This window comes from Myotis myotis, unplaced genomic scaffold (assembly GCF_014108235.1).
Source record: "Myotis myotis isolate mMyoMyo1 unplaced genomic scaffold, mMyoMyo1.p scaffold_m19_p_3, whole genome shotgun sequence".
Taxonomy (NCBI): domain Eukaryota; kingdom Metazoa; phylum Chordata; class Mammalia; order Chiroptera; family Vespertilionidae; genus Myotis; species Myotis myotis.
In genome coordinates, this window is record NW_023416335.1 from 86,737,794 (window position 1) to 86,758,445 (window position 20,652).

The 20,652-nt window shown below is 45.3% G+C and overlaps 2 protein-coding genes, 1 long non-coding RNA gene, 1 other non-coding gene and 1 pseudogene across 5 annotated transcripts in view; 2 read left to right on the forward strand and 3 right to left on the reverse strand.

Annotated features, from left to right (window-relative positions):
• Nucleotides 1-3,558: 3,558 nt before the first annotated feature.
• LOC118651921 lies at nt 3,559-7,515 on the reverse strand. Its single transcript, XR_004966365.1, has 4 exons — nt 7,119-7,515; nt 6,606-6,722; nt 5,041-5,129; nt 3,559-4,624 (listed from the first exon to the last, which is right to left on the reverse strand). It is a non-coding gene; the product is annotated as an uncharacterized LOC118651921 (long non-coding RNA).
• LOC118652323 lies at nt 4,696-4,833 on the reverse strand. Its single transcript, XR_004966570.1, has one exon. It is a non-coding gene; the product is annotated as a small nucleolar RNA SNORA8 (small nucleolar RNA).
• On the forward strand, nt 6,336-8,504 carry ARL11 (ADP ribosylation factor like GTPase 11). The gene is made up of 2 exons (XM_036301618.1): nt 6,336-6,697; nt 7,477-8,504. The coding sequence occupies exon 2, from the start codon at nt 7,495-7,497 to the stop codon at nt 8,041-8,043; it is 549 nt and encodes a 182-aa protein (XP_036157511.1). The 5' UTR covers nt 6,336-6,697; nt 7,477-7,494; the 3' UTR covers nt 8,044-8,504.
• A 4,842-nt stretch (nt 8,505-13,346) lies between these two features.
• On the forward strand, nt 13,347-13,430 carry LOC118652179 (annotated as a pseudogene).
• A 1,298-nt stretch (nt 13,431-14,728) lies between these two features.
• The window catches only part of EBPL (EBP like), a 30,112-nt gene continuing 24,188 nt past the window's right edge, over nt 14,729-20,652 (reverse strand). The window contains exon 4 of one of the 2 annotated variants that reach the window (XM_036300572.1): nt 14,729-15,846. In XM_036300572.1, coding sequence (XP_036156465.1) covers nt 15,717-15,846 — 130 coding nt within the window. In that variant the 3' untranslated portion in view covers nt 14,729-15,716. The remainder of the gene's footprint in view (nt 15,847-20,652) is intronic. The other variant, XR_004966231.1, reaches the window with a different exon arrangement.

Genomic DNA, 20,652 nt, shown 5'->3' on the forward strand with positions numbered 1-20,652 from the left:
ACTGCAATTGTATGGGCTATGCTTTTCCATAACTGGGAAGCTCATACTAAGCTCAGCATCATTGTAAACACAGGACTAACACAGCATGCTACAATGTTAGGACTGTTGTGTCACTAGGCAAGAGAAAAATTTCAGGTCCATTATAATCTTATGGGACCACATTTGTACATGTAGTCCAATATGTGGTGCATGACCGGGCACTAGAAAAGCATAGGCAGGCAGATAGATTTCCTTTTGCTCGGGTTTTCTGTGCAAAGCAATACGTCAGTAAAATTTTGTAAAACCAATTGCCTCGGAAAAGCATGGAAGGGCATACAGCTATTACAATTTGGTGTTCTTTTTGGTTCTCGTCTTGCCATTTTGTAAGCAGCTCTTGCATCTGGCCCTATGCAATCATTGCACACATTGACAAGTTGTGTTCTGCTACAAGGTAGTCCATAGGATGTAGTTAGAAGCCAGGCTCCATGTAGGAATGAGACTGCATGCTCCCGTGAAGAAACAGACCTCCCTGACTCAGAGAGCGAGAAGATGAAACCTCTGGCTGTCACCAGGTATGGCTTCCAATTCGAGGTCTCCCATTGTCAGCACCGACACGCTGGATTTTATTTTTTCCACTCTAAGCTGCCCTCCTCCCCAACTCCCAGGTCCACTGGCTCTGCTACTACTGGTCCCTTACTCATCCTTTCCTCTACCCAACTATCTCCTCCTCTAGGAGGAGCCCTAAAACAGAGCAACTCACCACTTTTCCCTCCAATATAACAAATACTTTTAAATCTAGAAATGAAAATCATAAGTAATAGAATCTATTTACCCCTATAATGTCAAATAGAATCAATATAATAATATAACTATAAGATAAGAAATAAATAAAAGGAAGATACATATAACAAAAGAATAACTATTTCCATAAAAGTGCTCAGGCACAATCACATTGATGAAGCTGTCAAACTTTTGCAACTAAAGGTAGAATCAATGTGGCCACAATGGGGCCTGATACAGCATTCTTATGGGTATTATTAGCAACTTAAATGCCACAGGCAGTGCTGCTGTCAGCGATGTGATTTTCTAGAATGGGGAACAGCTCATGCTAAAGCTCCCAACAAAACAGTGCAAGCTTTCCTCAGTTCACATACTAGTCTCATTTCTGGAAAATGTAATGTATGTGAAACTATACAGAAAATAGTCTGGGTTTTACATATACGGTAAAACCAAATTAGGTTCTAGGATCAGATAATTTTTAAAGAGTGAGCTTTTAAAAAACTACATGAATGTCTGGGTCATTCAAAAGGTGAATTCAAATTCAAGAAACATTCTTTCTTGTGCAGAATTATCCTGGAGTTGACCTCGTGCTCTCTGGGGAAAGCTTAACCAAAGACACATGTCCCTGTAGACAGGCACCGTAAGCTGCACCTGTGGCAGCCATCCCAGCTTCCGGTATACAGTGGACCCTTGTACAACACAGATTTGAACTGTGAGGGTCCACTCACCTGTATGTAGATTTTTTCAATAAATACTTTTAGTACTGCAAATGTATTTTCTCTTCCTTAAGATTTTCTTAATAATATTTTCTTTTTTTCTAGCTTACTTTATTGTACAAATATAGTATATAATACAGATAACATACAAAATATATCTTAGCCCAGCCAGTGTGGCTCAGTGGTTGAGCATCGACCTATGAACCAGGTGGTCCCGGGTTCAATTCAGGTCAGGGCACATGTTTGGGTTGCGGGCTGGATCCCCAGTAAGGGGCATGCAGGAAGCAGCCAATCAGTGATTCTCTCTCATCATTGATGTTTCTTTTTTTTTCTTTTTCTTTTTTTTTTTTACTGTCATTATCTCCATTGATGTTTCTATCTCTCTTTCCCTTTCCCTTCCTTTCTGAAATCAATAAAAACAAATAAAAACAAAAAAACCCAAAATATATCTTAATCGACTGTTTATATTATCAATAAGGTTTCCACGTTTTGGGGAGTCAAAATTATCCATGATTTTTTTACTGAATGGGAAGTCAGCACCCTTAACCCCACTGCTATTCAAGGATCAACTGTACTGCTTAGGGTCCCCAGGATTGCCTAATAAATGACAGTGATAGACGGAGTTAAACGTCTCAGAGAATGTTAAACTTTAGCGTGATTAAAATGTTGATTCTCACCACAATACCTCCCAAAGACAACCTGCACATTGCGCATGCTCCCTCTCATCACTCACTGGGGGAGCGGGAGGAGAGGGGGTGAAGGCTGGGGAAGTTGGGTAATCCCTGGGCTGCTGCCACCGATCCTTGACAGAGCAGATGGCTGAGAAATTCTGATTGAAAGATTTACTAAAGTGATTAAATTCCTCCAAGTATGTTACCATTTGGGGAGGAAAAAAGATGAACATTACAAACTTGCTTACATATGCACAGACCATCTCTGGGAAAATACCTAAGAAATTGATGGTGTGGGTTGTTTCCCAGGAAAGGACCTGCACGGCTGGAGGACAGGCGTGAGAAGAACTCCCTTGACTCTCTACCCTTTTGTACCTTTTGAATTGTGTAGGGATAATTTGAAATATAAATAACACCTGATTATTAATAGATACAGTCGTTGGTAAGTTATCAACTTGAGTATTGCAAGTTAAGAAATTGATAGACTAGAGATGAGGCCACAAAATGACAAACAGACAGGCAGGAGGACTATGGAGCCCAGACAAAAGGGGGCTGGGAAGGAGGAATATGTCGGCATTTCGCTAGCACTTTCCAGGGAACACAGTTCTGACTCTAGCCCTCTCCTCCCTAGGACCTATCTGTAGAAAGGAGAAAAGAAAGTGATCACCAGGCTTTGTTCCATGATAAACAATCCTTCAAAACCACCAACTTTCCATTGTTTCCAAAGAGCCGGTTTGCACGTGGTTTCCGTGGTTGGTTTACTCAGTGTCGGTGTGCCTGCCACGTGGTGCTCCTCCCCCTGCTGCCTGCTCTGGGGGTGCTCCACGGAACACTGGTTCCTGATCTTGGGCTGTTGTAATGTACCCCGCGAATCACAGAAGGACGCCTCAAGAAGTCGAATTAAAGAGTCGCATTTATTGCAATCCGGGACTATGAGGGGGCATTCCCAAACCTCATAGCCATAAGATGGTGGCAAAACCAGACTTATATAGGCAAAAATCACAAAGGTATTGATTACATCCCAGGGTTTGGAATGAGGAACCTGGCTCGCAAAAAAGCAGATTACAGATGCAGAATTAAGCATGTTAATTACAGTTTTGGGTCTCGGGGTCACTGAATTGACAGAAATACATTATCTAGAGTCCTTGGGTAACCTGGGTTAAACTTAGGCATGTTATCTAAATTACAGTTTTGGGTCTCTGGATCACTGAGTTGATAGAAACACATTATCTAGAGCCCTCGGGTCTCCCGACCACTGAGTTGTCAGGACAATTTAGAGTAATTGTGCTGTCCTGGTCTCGGGACCACTGAGTCAGCTGGAACGTACCACCTGTGGCCACTAAAACAATTTAGGGTAATTGTGCTGTCCTGTTTCCAGGTACAGAAGAATGTGCTCTCTAAGACCAGTATGATAACAATCGGTGGAATAGTCATTCAATCGATACGGCATTCAATCGAATGGGATGACTTATACAATTTAGAAAATCAAAGTAACCTGTCCATTGTTAAACAAAGCAAATAGGTACCATACTTCAGGGCCTAAATGGATCTCCTTGGAAATGTGAAAAGTTGTATTCTGGCTAATAAATTGGTTGGGGTTTTTTTGTGAGTGAAATGAGTATGCCTTGATCCTCCAGACCTGACTACCTGTATGAGAATTGGCAAAAGTTTATTTGTGAACTCACAGTCTGAATTACGGGGCTCTCTGCTCAGGGGCCCTCTTGGGAAGCCTAATTTCCTGGGGATGGTACAGATGGGATCCAAGACCCTGGTCTCTCCTGGTGCCAGTGAGTGTAGCAGAGCTCCTCTTCCAGTAGCTGCAGCCACAGGTTTACAAAGGTTGTGTCCCTTACCAAACACACCCCTCCTTTTTTTCTTTTTAATCCTCATCTGAGGATATGTTCATTGATTTTAGAGAGAGGGAGGGACAAAGAGAGAGAGAGAGAAAGAGAGAAACATTGATCGGTTGTCTCCCAGACGCACCCCAACCAGAGATCGAACCCGCAACCCAGGTATGTGCCCTGACAGGGCATCAAGCCCATAGTCTTTTTGGTGTGTGAGATGATATTCCAACCAACTGAGCCACCCAGCCGGGGCCATACCTCTTTCCTCATTTCATACTAGTAACCTGAGACCAGGGGCCTGGATTTGGGCTAAGTATTTGTTGTTGTTGTTGTTTTTAAAGTTAATAAACTTTTATTTAAGGAATTTCACATGTTCTGAGTTCTTCCACTGCCTTAGTGCCTCCCGAGTTTGAGTCTTAATCATCTTATTCCCTTTTTTTCTCAATCTTGATGTCATTTCAGTCAGTCCACAATCCTTTTAGTTGAGCTTCTTTGATCTACACTTGAATATGGACATACTTCAAAAACTCTGCATCTATAATCGTTGGGAACTAATTTCTTCAAGCAATTTACTTTAGGGCCATGGTTAGGGTCTGAGTAGATGGATCTGCCTGGTTTTTTAATTTCAGACACCCTAGAAAAAGACAAGTATTAGTTCCTACTGAGGATTACTTATGTCTAACTGAAGAGTAAGAACTGTAAGAATAATGTTTCAATAAAAATACCAGGTTTAACATGCACAAAGCCAAGAAAACCAATGATGCCAGATACTGAATTTATATTGCACTGTCCTTTGAACACCCAGCAGGAATAAACTACTGAATGCAGATACCATGCAGTGCATTGGGCTAAGTATCTGATGTTGCTTAATTTAGTTAACCCTCCCAATAACCCTCCAAGTTAGGTGCTATTATTAATATCATCATCTCCATTTTACAGAAAAAGAAGCTGAGGTACAGAGAAATTCAAGAACAAACTTGAGGTGACATAGTAACTAAGTAGTAGAGGCCAAGCCCCCAGGCAGCCCCGAATCAAAGCCCACACTGTTACCCTCTGCTCCTCGTTGCCTCTGCGGACAGCAGCCCTTCTAAAGCCCCGCACACAAGGGTGTCCAAGGAAAAACTTCTCTTCTTGTTGAGCTGCAAGGATGGGATTGAGTGAAGAAAGGGACAGGGTAACTCAGGCCACCGTGGCCTTTGGGTCGTATTCACAGTAATTGTTGCTTTCCCGGCTCCCATTTCTCCAGCTAATACAGGGCCTTGGCCATCATTTCCCAGGTGATGTCTGAGCACCCTGGCCTGCCTTCAGCAAGAATCCTGTTATTCAGTTTAGCCACTCCCCCCCCCCCCCCCACTATCCCTGATATTTCCTCTTAGTAATTTTTCATCCACTGACCCCATCCTACTCCTTGGCTGTAAATCCCTACTTGCCCATGTTGTACTCAAAATTGAGCCCAGTTCTACAGTGAGGTCTGTTTCCCCCTATTGCAATAGTCTTGAATAAAATATGTTTTTAGGGCTTCAGCTACTCTCCAACTCTGGCTTTTATTTGCCAATAATTCCACCCCCGTTCTCCCTTCTTTCACCACACACCCTGGCCCTTGCAAAAGGACTACAGCCTACAACCAGGCACTCAGAAGAACAGAACAACGTAACATCAAGAACAGCAAAACACAGTGGTGTGCACAACACATTCTGTTTCTGACTTTTCCTAATTGCTTCCTTCTGTTAAATACAGTAGCCTGACAACAACAAGTGCTATAGGGTGTTTGCTGTTTACAAAGCACTTGCTCAGTGAGTAGCTCATGTCCAAAGGAAAGAGGTGACTTAGAAATCCCAGCAAGATCATGAGCAAATTGTTTACCTTGTCTGAGCCTGTTTCTTCATTTGTAAAATGGGAGGATTATAACTCCAACTTGGTTCTTGACGGTTTAGTGAAATAATGTGTGGAAAGCAGAAAGTGCTACACAAATGCTACTGGTTACAAGAGCCAAATCACTGCAACTCGAGATCCAAATCAGATCACTACAGAATCAACAGCTCCTCATTGGAACAATTTTTTGAAAATTATATTTCCTCCTTTTAAAATATCATTTTTAAAAAATATTTTTTATTGATTTCAAAGAGGAAGAGAGATAAAAACATCAATGATGAGAGAAAATCATTGATCAGCTGCCTCCTACACGCCCCACACTGGGGACGGAGCCAACAAACCAGGCATGTGCCCTGAGCAGGAATGGAACCGTGACCTCCTAGTTCATAGGCTGATGCTCAACCACTGAGCCACGCTAGCCGGGCTGAAGGAAAAACTCTGATTCTCAGATTTCTCCACTGAGGAGGTCACAGGATTATGAGAGGAAGAGCAGAAGAAAGTGGCTGGACTTGGGCACAGCTGTGACCGTGGCCCCTTCCTTCTGCAAGGAGTCCAAGCTGCCGCAACACTGAGGTGGTGCTGGACCTCGCTCATTAAGGGCTGGAGCGCTGGGGGTGTATTTGTGGCACATCCCCGGCGGCAGAACTGCTGGCAGCCCCAGAGCTGGCAGACGGGCTTCACAGCCCTCCCACCCCACAGCCACCTGGGAAAAGGAAGCAGAAAAAGGAGAAACAGCAACTTACCTCACAGCTCGATCTTGGGACATTACCGACGAGCAGCTGCGGGGGAGAAGACGCTGCCGGAGGAGCTGCGGCCTCCGGCTCACGGCACCGAGGTAACCGCAATTTTCATTCTTCTCCCTGGCATGAGGAATGAACAGGCTGTCTTATTTTCCTCCTCCAGGGGCAGCTGAAATATATTCCTCGGGTGAGGTGTCCCTTCACTGTCCCAGCCAAGGCTTCCGCTGACTGAACTAGGATCAGGTCTTAGTCTTAAAATGTTTGATTTTTGAAAAAGGGGATTTGTGAAAAACGGGAGAGGTAATTTACTTTGGTAAGACAGTGGAGGGAACCACTCTGCCCTGACTGATAAGGTAAGGTTGTCCCCAGCCAACAGTATTTATAAATAGCCCCTGTGTCCAGGACACGGTGCTGGCCTGCGGGGTGTTCCAAAGGCAGCGAAGCGACCAGGAGCCGCTGTCCCCTTCACTCAGTGCACTGAGCCCAAGGCCGCTCCCTTTCGGGGCTTAGGCTTACCAGGAGGAAAACAGAGGCTAGCCGCACAGACTACCAAGACTTGCAGACACCTTCCAGTCGTTTCTATTGAACTGGGTTTGCCTAACTGGGACTTTGTTTTGCCTCCCAGGGAATGTGAGCCCACATTCCTTGTCTCCCAGAGTCCTGAGCTCTTCTCTGAAGGAGGCTGCCCAGCTAGGGGCCAGCTGAGGGTGACTCACACCCTCACTTCCTGGCCGTCAGAGCCCAGGCCTGTGTTTGAAACTGTCAAGACACTTCCTATTTTTGAAATAGAACCTCCTCTTCCATGTGCCTGCATGGATCTGTGTGTTCCTTCAGAAAAGAATGGCTGATGTGTGCACCTGGCCTTTCTCCCCAGGATCTGCCAGGGGCCACCATGGGCTCTGTGAAGTCCCGAGGTCACAAGGCGGAAGCGCAGGTGGTGATGATGGGCCTGGACTCAGCAGGCAAGACCACGCTCCTGTACAAACTGAAGGGCTACCAGTTGGTGGAGACCCTGCCCACCATTGGCTTCAATGTGGAGCCTCTGGAAGCCCCGGGGCATGTGTCTCTGACTCTCTGGGATGTCGGGGGGCAGGCCCAGCTCAGGGCCAGCTGGAAAAACTACCTGGAAGGAGCAGACGTCCTTGTGTATGTGCTGGATAGCACAGACAAAGCCCGCTTGCCCGAGGCAGGGGCTGAGCTCGCGGAAGTCTTGGACCGCCCCAGCATGGCCAGCGTCCCTTTCTTGGTGCTGGCCAACAAGCAGGAGATGCCTGGTGCTCTGCCCCTGCTGGAGATCAGAGACAAGCTGGGCTTGGAGAGGTTCCAGGGCCGCTGCTGGGAGCTCCGGGCCTGCAGTGCCCTCACCGGAGCGGGGCTGCCCCAGGCGCTGCAGAGCCTAGGGAGCCTCCTGAAATCCCACAGCCACTGTGTCTCCTGGTGAGCACCGAGGGGCAGTGAGTGCAGAGAGCAAGAAGTCTTGACTCAGAGCAGCTTATCTTTGCTCATGGGAATTGGGAGAACCAGCTTATCCCTGAGAATTATAAGCTCAGTTTATCAAATAAGAAACCCTTCTATGCTTGGACAGGATTTTTTTTTCCCTTGGGACTTGGTGTCACTGTTGAAAATCAACTGTTTTTGAATCATGATACTCTAAAGAAAAAAAAATAATACCTTAATGCACTTCATTTAATAACTCATTGCCACCCTGGGCAGTGTGGCTCAGTTGACTGAACATTGTCCCATGCACCAAAAGGTTGCCAGTTCAACTCATGGCCAGGGCACATGCCAGGTTGCGGGTTCAGTCCCCAGCCAGAGTCTGTGTTGGAGGCAAGTGATGGATCTCTCTCTTTCTCTCCCTCTCCCTTCCTCTCTAAAAAAAATCAATAAATCATATTTTTGAAAAACTCATTACCAAGTGTGAACTAAGCAATTGTAGTAACAGAGCAACAAGTAATAATTGTAATAATAGAGGATAATAATTAAGACCTAAATTCATGGGGAAAAAAAGGCGTTTCAAAATCAAATCATAATATCATCTAGACATGATCAAGATCTTATGAGTGATTTTCCTGGTGTCGCTGGGTATGTGCCATGATCACTCTGATCAGCCAACATGAGCGGAATCGAGCAGGTGAGTCACATCTTGGGTTTAGAAGGGCATGGTGCTCCGCCCTGGGCAAGGGAGTTCCAGCCTTCCCAACGTGATCCTCTTCTCTGACCCTGACTCACTGTTCTCTTCCCTTTTGTCACCCTGTGCTGGTCTTTTTCTAAACCCTTCATGTTTTTCCTTCTTTTTTTTTTTCTCCTTGTGGCACATATCTTTCCTTAAAAATAAGATTGATCAATGACTTCATTTATTTATTCATTTAATAAAAAATATGTAGAGCCTTGAATTTGTGGCAAAAAAAAAAAAAGCACTGAGCTTTTAGCTATGAACCAAGCCCTCTAGATGGGAGGTGTGTATTTTGAAGATCAGTATGACAGCAATCAGCCTCTCTCATTATTACTAGCAAATACTTCCTATAATCTGAGGGTTTTTTATGGCACACAACTTACATTTGATACCTGCTCTCATATTAAACAGCTCTAAAGGTTGGCGATTCCTTCCTACCCTGGCTAGCATCAGCCTCCTTGTGGCTCCTGGTGGTGGTTCTGCCCTCTCTGGAGTGACGCAGTATAGATTGGCGCTCAATACCCCTCCAACATCTGGGCCCTCTACCCAAAATCTCCCCTTCTAGTTTCAGGTTAGGCATGCCTCGTTCTTTCACTACTTGTCAATTGACATGTTTCAAGATTTCCTATGCTAGTCACAGGAAAGTGCAAAGATGCAAAGACAAATATGACAAGGCCTCAGGCATCATGGAGCTCTGGCTGGGGAAGCAGTGAAGACATAGCTTCCATAAAAATGTGAAGATAGAGATTCAATTCAGCAACTGTTTATTGAGCACTTTTGGGGGCCAGGTTCTCTGTTGAGCGCTTTACTAGTATGTAGATTATCTCTAATCCTCCCAATTCTGCAAAGTAGCATGGTTAGAAACTGAGGGTCAGAGAGGTTGTGACTTTCTCGAGCTATTAAGCGACATACCTGGGACTTGAAACCAGATGTATCTAGCTGTAATGATGCCTTCATTCTTTCACATCATGCTTCTAAAGGTTTAAGCTAAGGTTCACTTTCAGTCAGCAGATGTGATGAGGGAGCAGTCTAGTCAGAAGGAGGAGACTGCTTGGAAGCATGAGGGAAAGGGTAGGAAGATAAGTAAGCCAGAATGGCTGAAATAGCAGGTTGGAGTGATTATATTATAATAGGGAACAAAACAGGAAAAAATGTTTAGATTCAAGTTGGGGAAGGTATTAACTTTCATAATCAATTAGAGGCCCGGTGCACGAATTCATGCACCAGTGGGATCCCATGGTCTGGCCTGCGAGATCAGGCCAAAACCAGCTCTCTGACATCCCCCAAGGGGTCTTGGATTGTGAGAGGGTGCAGGCCAGGCCAAAGGACCTCACCAGTGCACAATTGGGGCTGGGGAGGGACACGGGAGATTGGCCAGCCAGGGAGGGACCGTGGGAGGGCTCCACGGCCAGACCCCAGCAGCAAGCTACCCTACTGATCAGAGCATCTGCCTCCTGGTGGTCAGTGCATGTCATAGCGAGTGGTTGAGCAGCCTTAGCATATTATTAGCATATTCCACTTTGATTGGTTGAATGAACAACTGGACATTTAGCATATTAGGCTTTTATTATATAGGATAATTTGGCTTTGGCCCAAGCCAGTTTGGCTCAGTGGATAAAGTGCTGGCCTGCAGACTGAAGGGTCCCAGGTTCAATTCCAGTCAAGGGCACATGCTCAGGTTGTGGACTCAATCCCCAGTAAGCGGCATGCAGGAGGCAGCCAATCAATGATTCTCTCTCATCATTGATGTTTTAATATCTCTCTCTCCCTTCCTCTCTGAAGCCCATAAAAATATATTTTAAAAAAAGAATTTGGCCCTAGCTGGTTTGACTCAGTGGAGAGAGCGTCAGCCTGTGGACTGAAGGGTCCCAGGTTCAATTCTAGTCATGGGCACATGCCTGGGTTGTGGGCTTGATCCCCAGTAGAGGGCATGCAGGGGCAGCCAATCAATGATGCTCCCTCTCCCTTCCTCTCTGAAATCAATAAAAATATATTTAAAAAATTTATATAAAAAAAAGAATTTGGCCCTGACCGGTTTGGCTCAGTGGATAGAGCGTCGGCCTGTGGACTCAGGGGTCCCAGGTTCGATTCTGGTCGAGGGCATGTACCTTGGTTGCGGTCACATCCCCAGGGGGGGCGTGCAGGAGGCAGCTGATCGATGTTTCTCTTTCATCGATGTTTCTGACTATCCCTCTCCCCTCCTCTCTGTAAAAAATCAATAAAATATATTAAAAAAAAACAAAACAAAACAAAAAAAAGAATTTGGCTTTGGCAAGTAAAATCATTGAACTTGGCATTTAGGAGGATAACTTAGTGGCAGTGTTGGGGTGGATTAAAGAGAAGAGGGGACAATGGGGATGGGAATGCAGGGAGATCATCTAAATGGCCATCATGTAACAGAGGAGTGGAGAAGAAGGGGGATGAGAACATTGAGAACCATTTTTAAGGGGAAAAGCTGAGAGAGGGAGAATTTGATGACAGTTCAAGAATTTGAGTCTAGATGGCAGGAAGGATTAGAATGATATAAAAAGGTGGACACAGGAGGAACAGGTTGGGATTAGAACACGGATCAGCACTACCAGGTTCTGCTTTTGAAATTCTGGGTATGAATATGTGCATGGCTTCTTTCAGATGGTTCCATTGTCTGCAGTCCTTGAGAACCAGCTGCACCTGCTGGTTCCCACTCCCGGAGGCTCATTTCCTCACATGAGCTGTCACTTTTTATTGTGAGCTCATTTTCAGTAGGATTTGTTTTTCCTGTGTGACTCTCATGTGCTCTGCTTTGAGACTGTTTCTATACAGAGTGGTTACGCATTATCTAGTAGGATCCTAGAGGCTTCAATTATTTAACCAAATTTTATGTTAATTTCTCTGCTTGGGAATTATGGGCCTCACAGGTAGTATAAATCTGGACTCTGCACTCTTTCAGGGCACAGGCCTTAGGAATTCAATTTCTGACAGGTGATCTTTTTCTTTTGCACCCAAACTAGACCATTTGCTTCCTCATACTCCCCTGAGCTGGTGGGAAGTGTTTTCTAATCCCTTTCTAAGGAAGGGGCATCTCTTTGATGCTTTTGCTTTTCTGCTGAGCTCAGATTAAAAGCTTCTCTCCTGCCCCAACCGGATTTGCTCAGTGGATAGAGCATTGGCCTGCGGACTCGAGGATCCCGGGTTCGTTTCTGGTCAAGGGCATGTACCTTGGTTGTGGGCACATACCCAGTAGGGAGTGTGCAGGAGGCAGCTGATAGATGTTTCTCTCTCATCGATGTTTCTGGCTCTTTATCCCTCTCCCTTCCTCTCTGTAAAACATCAATAAAATATATTTTTTAAAAAATAAAAAAGTAAAAGCTTCTCTTCTCCAAGCAAGGCTAAGGCCACAGGTCCCATTCCTTTTCAAGTGTTATTAACTCAGTTCAGTCCCTAGCACCTAAATTTGGCTCCTCTAAGATCCCCACAGACTCCAGGCTTCCAATTTACACCTAAGTGCTTCAGCTGTTGTTTTTCTCTTCATTTCTGCCACTGAGGACTTCCCTTTATTTTGTGCAGGGACAGCATACATGAAATAAATATTTATTTTGTGACAGTTTCCTCAACATTTCTGTGACTCCATAATGGGAAAGGGCCTATTTGCCATGTTGCAGACCGCCTGGTGAATTTTGATATGTGGCATGGAGCCTTCCTGCGGTCCTGGCAGAAGGTTGCTATGCTGAGATCTGTCCTTAGGAACATGTCCTGAAGGCAGGGGGACAAGAGGGTGAGCAGGGTGTCTTTTGACTGATGTGCATACTCTTGACACCATTGGTCTGAATGGACATCCTATCACCGCAGCAGCCCCATCCTGCTATGGGCATTCTTCCCATCTCTTGATAATCCCCTGCTTTGGCCCAGCCTCCTTGCTGACACCAGCATGGACCAGGCTCTCGTCCAGCTCCAAGTGTGTACTTCTTGCTGGATGAGGCAGAGTGTACAAGGGTACCAGCAGGTAGCTCTGAGAGTGCTAACAACCCCAAATCCTTGAAGGCAGGTGTCTCTAGTCAAAATAAGCCCCAGAAAGTCTCCTTCTATTATGCCCCTGGATAAGATTTGGGAAGAAGGACAACAAAGCAAAATATCATCAGACCCATGCCCAGTTAGGGTTGACCACCATTCCCTGATGGTCCATCTTCTACTGGGGGAGAGTGAACATCAAATTAGTCACGTAGAATTACCCGTGGTGAGTTCCGGAAGGTGAAATATACAAGTCTCTGGGTGGAAGGTGGGGTTTGAGAGCCTCAGAGTCCAAGGGCAACTCTGACAGCCTTCCACCTACCTCACTGCTTCTGAGATGTTTGCTTCTCACAGGATGCAAGGTTCCGTGGCCCCGTCCTGGGACTTCTGATGCCCCTACTTTTGTGCTCTGGCTCATCAAGCTTCCATGGGAGCTGGAGGTCCTTGTAGTGATAGTAGGGACCCCAACAGTGGCAGCCGTCCTCCAGGTCACACAAACTTATGGAAGCCTCCCTACACCCTTGCTGTTCCTTAGGCTTAGGATGTTTTCCTGTTCAAATTCTGTCCACTATTACAGGACCTTCAGCTTTGCGCAGTGGCAGTATCCTAGCCAATGAGGTTTATCTGAGGTGTGATTATTGCTATTAAAAATAAATAAATAATAAATAAATAACCTTCAGATCCCACCTCTGCAGGAAGCTTTACCTGCACACTGCAGCCATGTTTATCCTCCCTCCGAACATCCATGCCTGAACTGGGACACTTCCACGTGTTGGTATGTGGTCTCCCCAGATATGGTGTAAATTCCAAGTGATGAGGCATCATTCTTACATTCTTTGGGGTCTCTACAAAGCCTGGAACAATATGAGATACTGAGAGTTACTCATTAAATACCTGGGTGAATAATGAAAACTGATTTAACTATTGAACTGGATGTGTGGCAGAGTCCCCAGATCCTCTGAACTGTCTAGAATAAAATTTTAAAAATGAGAACACCAAGAGGCTCATTGGATTGAGAGCCAAAATGGCAGCACAAACATATACTTCAGGCATCTTCTGTAGTAAAAACAAAACAAAAAGCCATACATTCTCTTTCTAGAACATGTCACACTCAGAACTACCTTTTAGTTTATATAGAAGGGGGGTGCTAAGTGGGGACTGAGTGCGGAAGGGCTGGCACAAGTGGTAGAGTATGGCGGGAGCCCTTGGAAAGGTTGAGGCCCAAGAGAGGGCCAAGGAGAACAGGTACAGAGCCCAGAGCCAGTGCCCAGAGGAGGGCAAAGGTGCTCTACTTAGCCAGGCTGTGGCCTGGTCTTGCCCGCTCCAGGGCTCCTGTCCTTATTTCTACTTCCAACCTGACACTGATGGATCTGGAGGGAGGGTGGGACCTCATCCTTTTTCAGAATCTTCCCTGAAGACCACAGGAGAGCTTGCCCTCCAGGGAGCAAAAGCGGCAACAGATCAAAGCTAGTACTTTCTTTTTTAAAAAAAAAAATTTTTTTTTATTGATTTTTAGAGAGAGAAACATCAATGATAGAAGAATATCATTGATCGGCTGCCTCCTGCACGTCCCATACTGGGGATGGAGCCCACAACCCTGGCATGTGCCTGACCAGTAATCAAACAAGCGACCTCTTGGTTCCTGGGTCGACACTCAACCGCTAAGCCACACCAGCCAGACAAAGCTAGCACTTTCTTTTCTTTTTTTAAAAGGATAATTGAAACTATCATCTTTACATTTTTTAAAAAAAAGTTTTTATTGATTAGGGTATTACAAATGTGTCTTTATCCCCCCCATTGTCCCCTCATGCCCCAGTCTTGCCAGCACCCTCATCCCCTGTTGTCTGCATCCATTGCTTATGCTCATATGCATGCATACAAGTCCTTTGGTCGATCTCTCCCCTTACCCCCACCCTCCCCTCCCTTCCCTCTGACGTTTGAGCATCTCATTGATGCTTCTCTGTCTCCAAATCTGTTTTTGTTCATCAGTTTATGTTGTTCATTATAATCCATAAATGAGTGAGATCATGTGATATTTGTCTTTCTCAGACTGACTTATTTCACTTAGCATAATGCTCTCCAGCTCCATCCAGCACTTTTGACTGGGAATTCCACTCCCTTATCTGCTGCCAACTAAATGAGAGGGCAGTCCTTGAAGACAGCTCCAGCCCTTGTCTCCCAGTGAGGCAGGTCACAGCACTCCAGGAACATGGAAGTAGGAGGTGGGGGGCCAATGGAGTGGCTTCTGTCCTGCTCCTCTGCTCAGATACACATTTATGTGTACACACATATGTGTATTTCAGAGATGCAACACAAGGAAGCTTAGGAAAAAATAAGTGGTGATTTCTGTCTTGTTTTCCAAAATGGTGCTCTCTTTTGTAAACACGGTGTAGAGAAAGAATTGTTTCTACTTTGGAGAGCACTTCAATTCTTCAAATAAAAGGAGGCATCATGCATATAAATTGTCTCTGGATTATGACCATATCATTCTGCAATTTTGATTCTTCTTTTCTTTGAATTACTCCTTTGAATTTGAGGCTGAGTTTCTGTTTTCTGAGTCACTGATTTTGAATATTTTTCTCCTTCCCTCTCAATTAGAATCAATCTTTTGGTGAAAGTAGGAACCACGGGGAGTTCCTACTTTCTGTTGAACATAAAGTTTTGCTTAGATCCTGCTGAGTTTTGATTTTCAGTTATTCATTCTCACAGTTCAACACTCACTTCCTGGTGGGGTTGGGCTAGTTGTGTTCTTGAAAGTAGACCAGGCTCCATCCTCAACACGTGGGTGGGCCAGGACCTTGCCTTGCCTTCTGGCCTCAAGTTCCCCAGCCCCAGCCTCAGGCGGGGTGGTGAGGTCACCCTGAACAGGACTTGCACTTTCCTCAGTACCAATATGACTCACAAGGCTGGGGTGCCGCTCCCTTCCAGAAGCCCCAGCCCCGGCTTTCCTACAACTATTGGGAAATCAACAGGAGTGACATGGTCGTGCATTCTGTGTCCCTTGTCCCAGAGCCTGGATCAAGATGGGACAGTTCCGAGTGAGCAGGAGGTGGAAATGCCCCCCTTTGCTGCCACCTCTTGGGCCTGTAAACACAAATACAAATTAAAAATAGGAGGCTTAGATAGAACCAGAGTGATAGAAGCATTGAACATACAGTCCAACCTATGAAGGAAGGTGGGGGGTGAGGGGGTAAGAGGGGGTAAGAGATCAATCAAAGGACTTGTATGCATGCATATGAGCATAACCAATGGGCACAGACAAGGGGGGGAGGGGGGAGGGGGAAGGGAGGAGAAGGAAGTGAGGGCATGTGCGAGAGTGGGGGGTGGGGGTGGCCAGGGAGAGGTCAATGGGGGAAAAAGAAGACTTATGTAATACTTTAAACAATAAAGAATTTAAATAAAAAAATAATAAGAGGCTTAAGCCAGAGGGAAGGCGGGGGGGGCAGGGGCTGGGTGGAGGTGAACAAAGGGGGAGAACTGGGGACATCTGTAATAGTGTCAACAAAATAAATAAATAAATACATACATACATACATAAAAATAAGAGGCTTGATTCTTTCTGTTGAAAATAAAGGAAGACATTTCTCCTCACTGCCTTTTCTTAGAGTATTTACTTAAAAAATCTGTAAGTTATTTTCTCTCTTTGAAATGTATGCAAATCTTTTCAAAAGCTAAATAATCCCTTTGCCAACTTTAGGACTTGGGAATGTCTTTGTCTTTGAAAAGTAATGACCAGTCTTTGCAGGAGAGCAGGAGCTGAACTTGACAGCCTACCTCCTGTTATAAAGACACTGAGAAGTTTGTTTTTCTTTAGGTTAAAGCCAATTAGATAACACAGGAAGCCCCAGTTGCCAGGTGACTCTAGGACGAACTTTGTGTGAAATATGGTGCCGTCAGGACTAGTTAGTGTTTATTTTGAGAACTTAGGTAACAGTTATGACTGCCTGGCTATAGAAAAGGGTGAGATTCCTTTCTGTCTTTGCAATCTTAGTGGATTCCCTGTGATGCACATCACATTCTGGCTTTATGCTTATCCTATCTAATAAAAGAGTAATGTGCAAATTAACCACCACTCCCTCACTCCATCACAAAGATGGCAGCGGCCACGGAGCTGGAGTGAGCAGGAGGCTTGGGTTGCCCCCAGCAATGGAGGAAGCCAAGCTTCCCACCTGCCCTGGCCGGCCCTGAGCTCTGCTCAAGGCTACAAAGTTTCAATTATAGAAGTTAAATAAATCCCAGGTACCTGCTTCTAACCTGTGGGCGTGGCCAGCCTGAAAAGGGCCCTCAGCCCCTCATCCAGGCTGGCCAGGCATCCCACTGGGGACTCCCACCCTGAAGGGGCTTTGGCCAGACTGAAAATGGCCCTCAGCCCCTCACCCAGGCTGGCCAGGCACTCCAGTAGGACCCCCTACCCTGAAGAGGCTGTGTCCAGCCTGAAAACAGCCCTCAGCCCCTCACCCAGGCTGGCTGCACCCCCATGGGGTGAGGATCCCCACTGGGGGACTTGACCAGCCTGCAAACAGCCATCAGCCCCTCATCCGCCAGGCACCCCAGCGGGACCCCCACCATGATCCGGAGACCCTTCAGGGCAAACCAGCCGGCTCCCACCAGTGCACCAGGCCTCTATCCTATATAATAAAAGGGTAATATGCAAATTGACCCTAACAGCAGAACAACTGGGAATGACTGGTCACTATGACACACACTGACCCCCGGGGGGCAGACGCTCAATACAGGAGATGCCCTCTGGTGGTCAGTGCACTCCCACAGGGGGAGCTCTGCTCAGCCATAAGCCAGGCTGATGGCTGCCAGCACAGCGGTGGTGGCAGGAGCCTCTCCCACCTCCTCAGCAGCACTAAGGATGTCCGACTGCAGCTTAGGCCTGTTCCCTGCTGGCAAGTGGACATCCCCTGAGGGCTCCTGGGCTGCTAGAGGGATGTCTGAATGCCAGCTTAGACCCGATCCCCTGGGGAGCAGGCCTAAGCCAGCAGGTGGACATCCTCCAAGGGGTCCCAGACTTCGAGAGGGCACAGACTGGGTTGAGGGACACCCCCCCCGCCCCCGGAGTGCACAAATTTTTGTGCACCAGGCCTCTAGTTCAATAATAAAACTGTTTTCTTTCTCTATTACCATTGCAGTGAGGTGTGTTTTTTTTTTGCCAGGGAGGGAGCAGGATATTTTTTTTATTTCCCCAACAGACACAATTGCCCTGTCTCCGTGAGCCTCAAGTTGCACCCATGATTAGTAACAACCATGTAATCAAGTTTGAATGCATCCTAGCTGGCTTTTAAGGGTGAGGAGGAAACTGTCTTGCAAGGTGTGTCAGGCCATAAAAACTGTGAACAATGCATTGCCCTGCGGTGGCGGGGGGGGGGGGGGGATGGGGGGGGAGGAGACGGTCGTTATCCCTGGCCCCAGGACAGATCTTCAACACCTGGGGGCCTTCCTGTAAGCTCATGAAAGGGGGTGGAACCATATCTGCAAGACAATGACCCCAGAAGGTTATAAAAAGCGAAGCCTCTGCATGTTACTTCACTCTGATTTGGAAATTATTCCCGGAGTCCACTAGTGTTAATTAATGGGTTCCTCCCTTTCTCTAGGAAGCGTGCTTGGTATTTCTTTGCTCTTCTGTAACAAGGGCACTTAATTATGAATGATGAATGCAGTTTAGTAGGGCCTGTAGCACTCCCTCCTGCAAGATTATGGAAACCTCTAAAAAAACAATACAAAAGTTCAATGAACCAAGAGCTAGTTCTTTGAAAAGATAAACAAGATTGATAAACCTTTACCCAGACTCATAAGAAACAAAGAGAGAGGACCCAAATAATCAAAATCAGAAACAAAAGAGGTGAAATAACAACTGACACCACAGAAATACAAAGGACTGTAAGAAAATACTATGAATAGCTATATGCCAACAAGCTGGACAACTGGATGAAATGGATAAATTCCTAGAAAAAAACAACCTTCCAAAAGAATAAGAAAACCCAAATAGGCAGATAACAACTGATGAAATTGAAGCAGTAATAAAAAAACAAAGCAAAACTCCCAGCAAACAAAAGCCCTGGTCCAGACAGCTTCACAGGGGAGTTTTATAAAATATTCAAAGAAGAACTAACACCTATCCTCCTCAAACTATTTCCCCAAAAAATCCAGGAGGAAGGAACACTTCCAAGCTCTTTTTATGAGGCCAGCACTACCCTAATTCCAAAACCAGATAAAGATACTGAAAAGAAAGAGAATTACAGGCCAATATCCCTGATGAACATTTTGGTTTCCATCAAGCCTTTCTTTGACAAACTTTTATTTTACAATTTCATATTGTTTATCTAAACTTTTCCCAACATATTTATCAGACCACTTGAACAAGTGGGATGGTGTTTTGAGGAACATCAGGTAGGGAAAAACTACATAACACAATTCAGTATTCATAAGATTAAAAACTAACCAGTAACCAATAAACAATTAAAATAGAATTTTTAAAAATAATTTTTAGAAAGCTACATTAATTAAGGCAATGTAGTATCAGCACAGGAATGGAATAGCCTAGAGAGTCCAGAAACAAACTTTCTCATATTTACGATAGCATCAAAATATTCTAATATTTACAACATCACCCCACTTGTTCAAGTGGTCTGATAAATATGTTGGGGAAAGTTGAGATAATTAGTTAATCTAGTTTCTTTATTGTGGGACTTCTACAGTCTTTGATGTGCTAATTTAATATCCCTCAAACTTACTTGGCTACACTTATTAAATTTTCAGCAAATATTGTAGTCAGATCTCAATTAGGATAAAAGTGTAGAAAACAGCAATTATTCTAGGTGTTTTAAGCAAGAATATTTAATGCAGGGAATTAAGTGCCTACAGAAGTCACTGGGGACTGCAAGAGCAGGTGCTTGGCTATGATTATAGAAATGACTTCCAGATGACCACGGAATGGACCCTCCCAAGGGCGGCACTACCAATGAGGCCACCACTAGAGCTACTCAGCCCGACAACTCTTTATTCCTGCTGCTCCAACCACAACTGCTTGTCAATATCCAATAAGTTGAATACTTTGTGTTCATGCCAAAACCCTCACATTTCCATGACCTTACTTGTCACCACAAAACAGCAAAGACAGACAAAACAAAACAAAAATCCAGAAACAGTTTCACGCTCCAAATGTCTCTCAAGTACCTCTGAAAGGCAAAACCAATTTTGCACTCAGGACAACAATCTAGTTTTCTGCAGGATAAGAAGGAACCCTAGAAGGAGGGGGAACACAGACTGGCTTTCTGAGCAACAGTATGCACCGCAACTTATCAAGGGCCGGGTGTTAGGAGCCAGTCACTTTTCTAGGCAGAGAATACATGTGTGAGCTTAGTACCTAGTGAAAAAGGCAGGTGTTGAACAAGTTAGTGGGATACATGCTCCCCACCTCTGATGGAACTGCTATGAACATCTCCCAAAACTAGTGTTTTATGAAACACAATGTGGTAATGTTTCCCTCTTGGTAGTGAAGGTAAGTGATACATTTGTGCTTCAGTTCTATGAATGATGTGTCACATTCTGGCATGCATTTGGCATATTAACTTTACCCTCATCTTATTATTTCTCACTCTTATTTCCCCTGTGTTCCTAAGTCCTGATTTAATCCTATCTAATAATAGACAAAGATGGTAATTGACTGTACCTTCACTGCGCCTTCCATTGGCTAATCAGCACGATATGCAAATTAACCGCCAACAAAGATGGTGGATAATTTGCATACTGCAGGCAGGGCGGGACAGTGCCAGCTGCCAGTGCCAGCCGCCATCCATGCCCCTGTGTGCGACCCCAGAAGCCACCTGCCTGCCGCCCATGATTGGATCCGGTCCTGGGCCGCAGGCACGCCGGCCCCAGAAG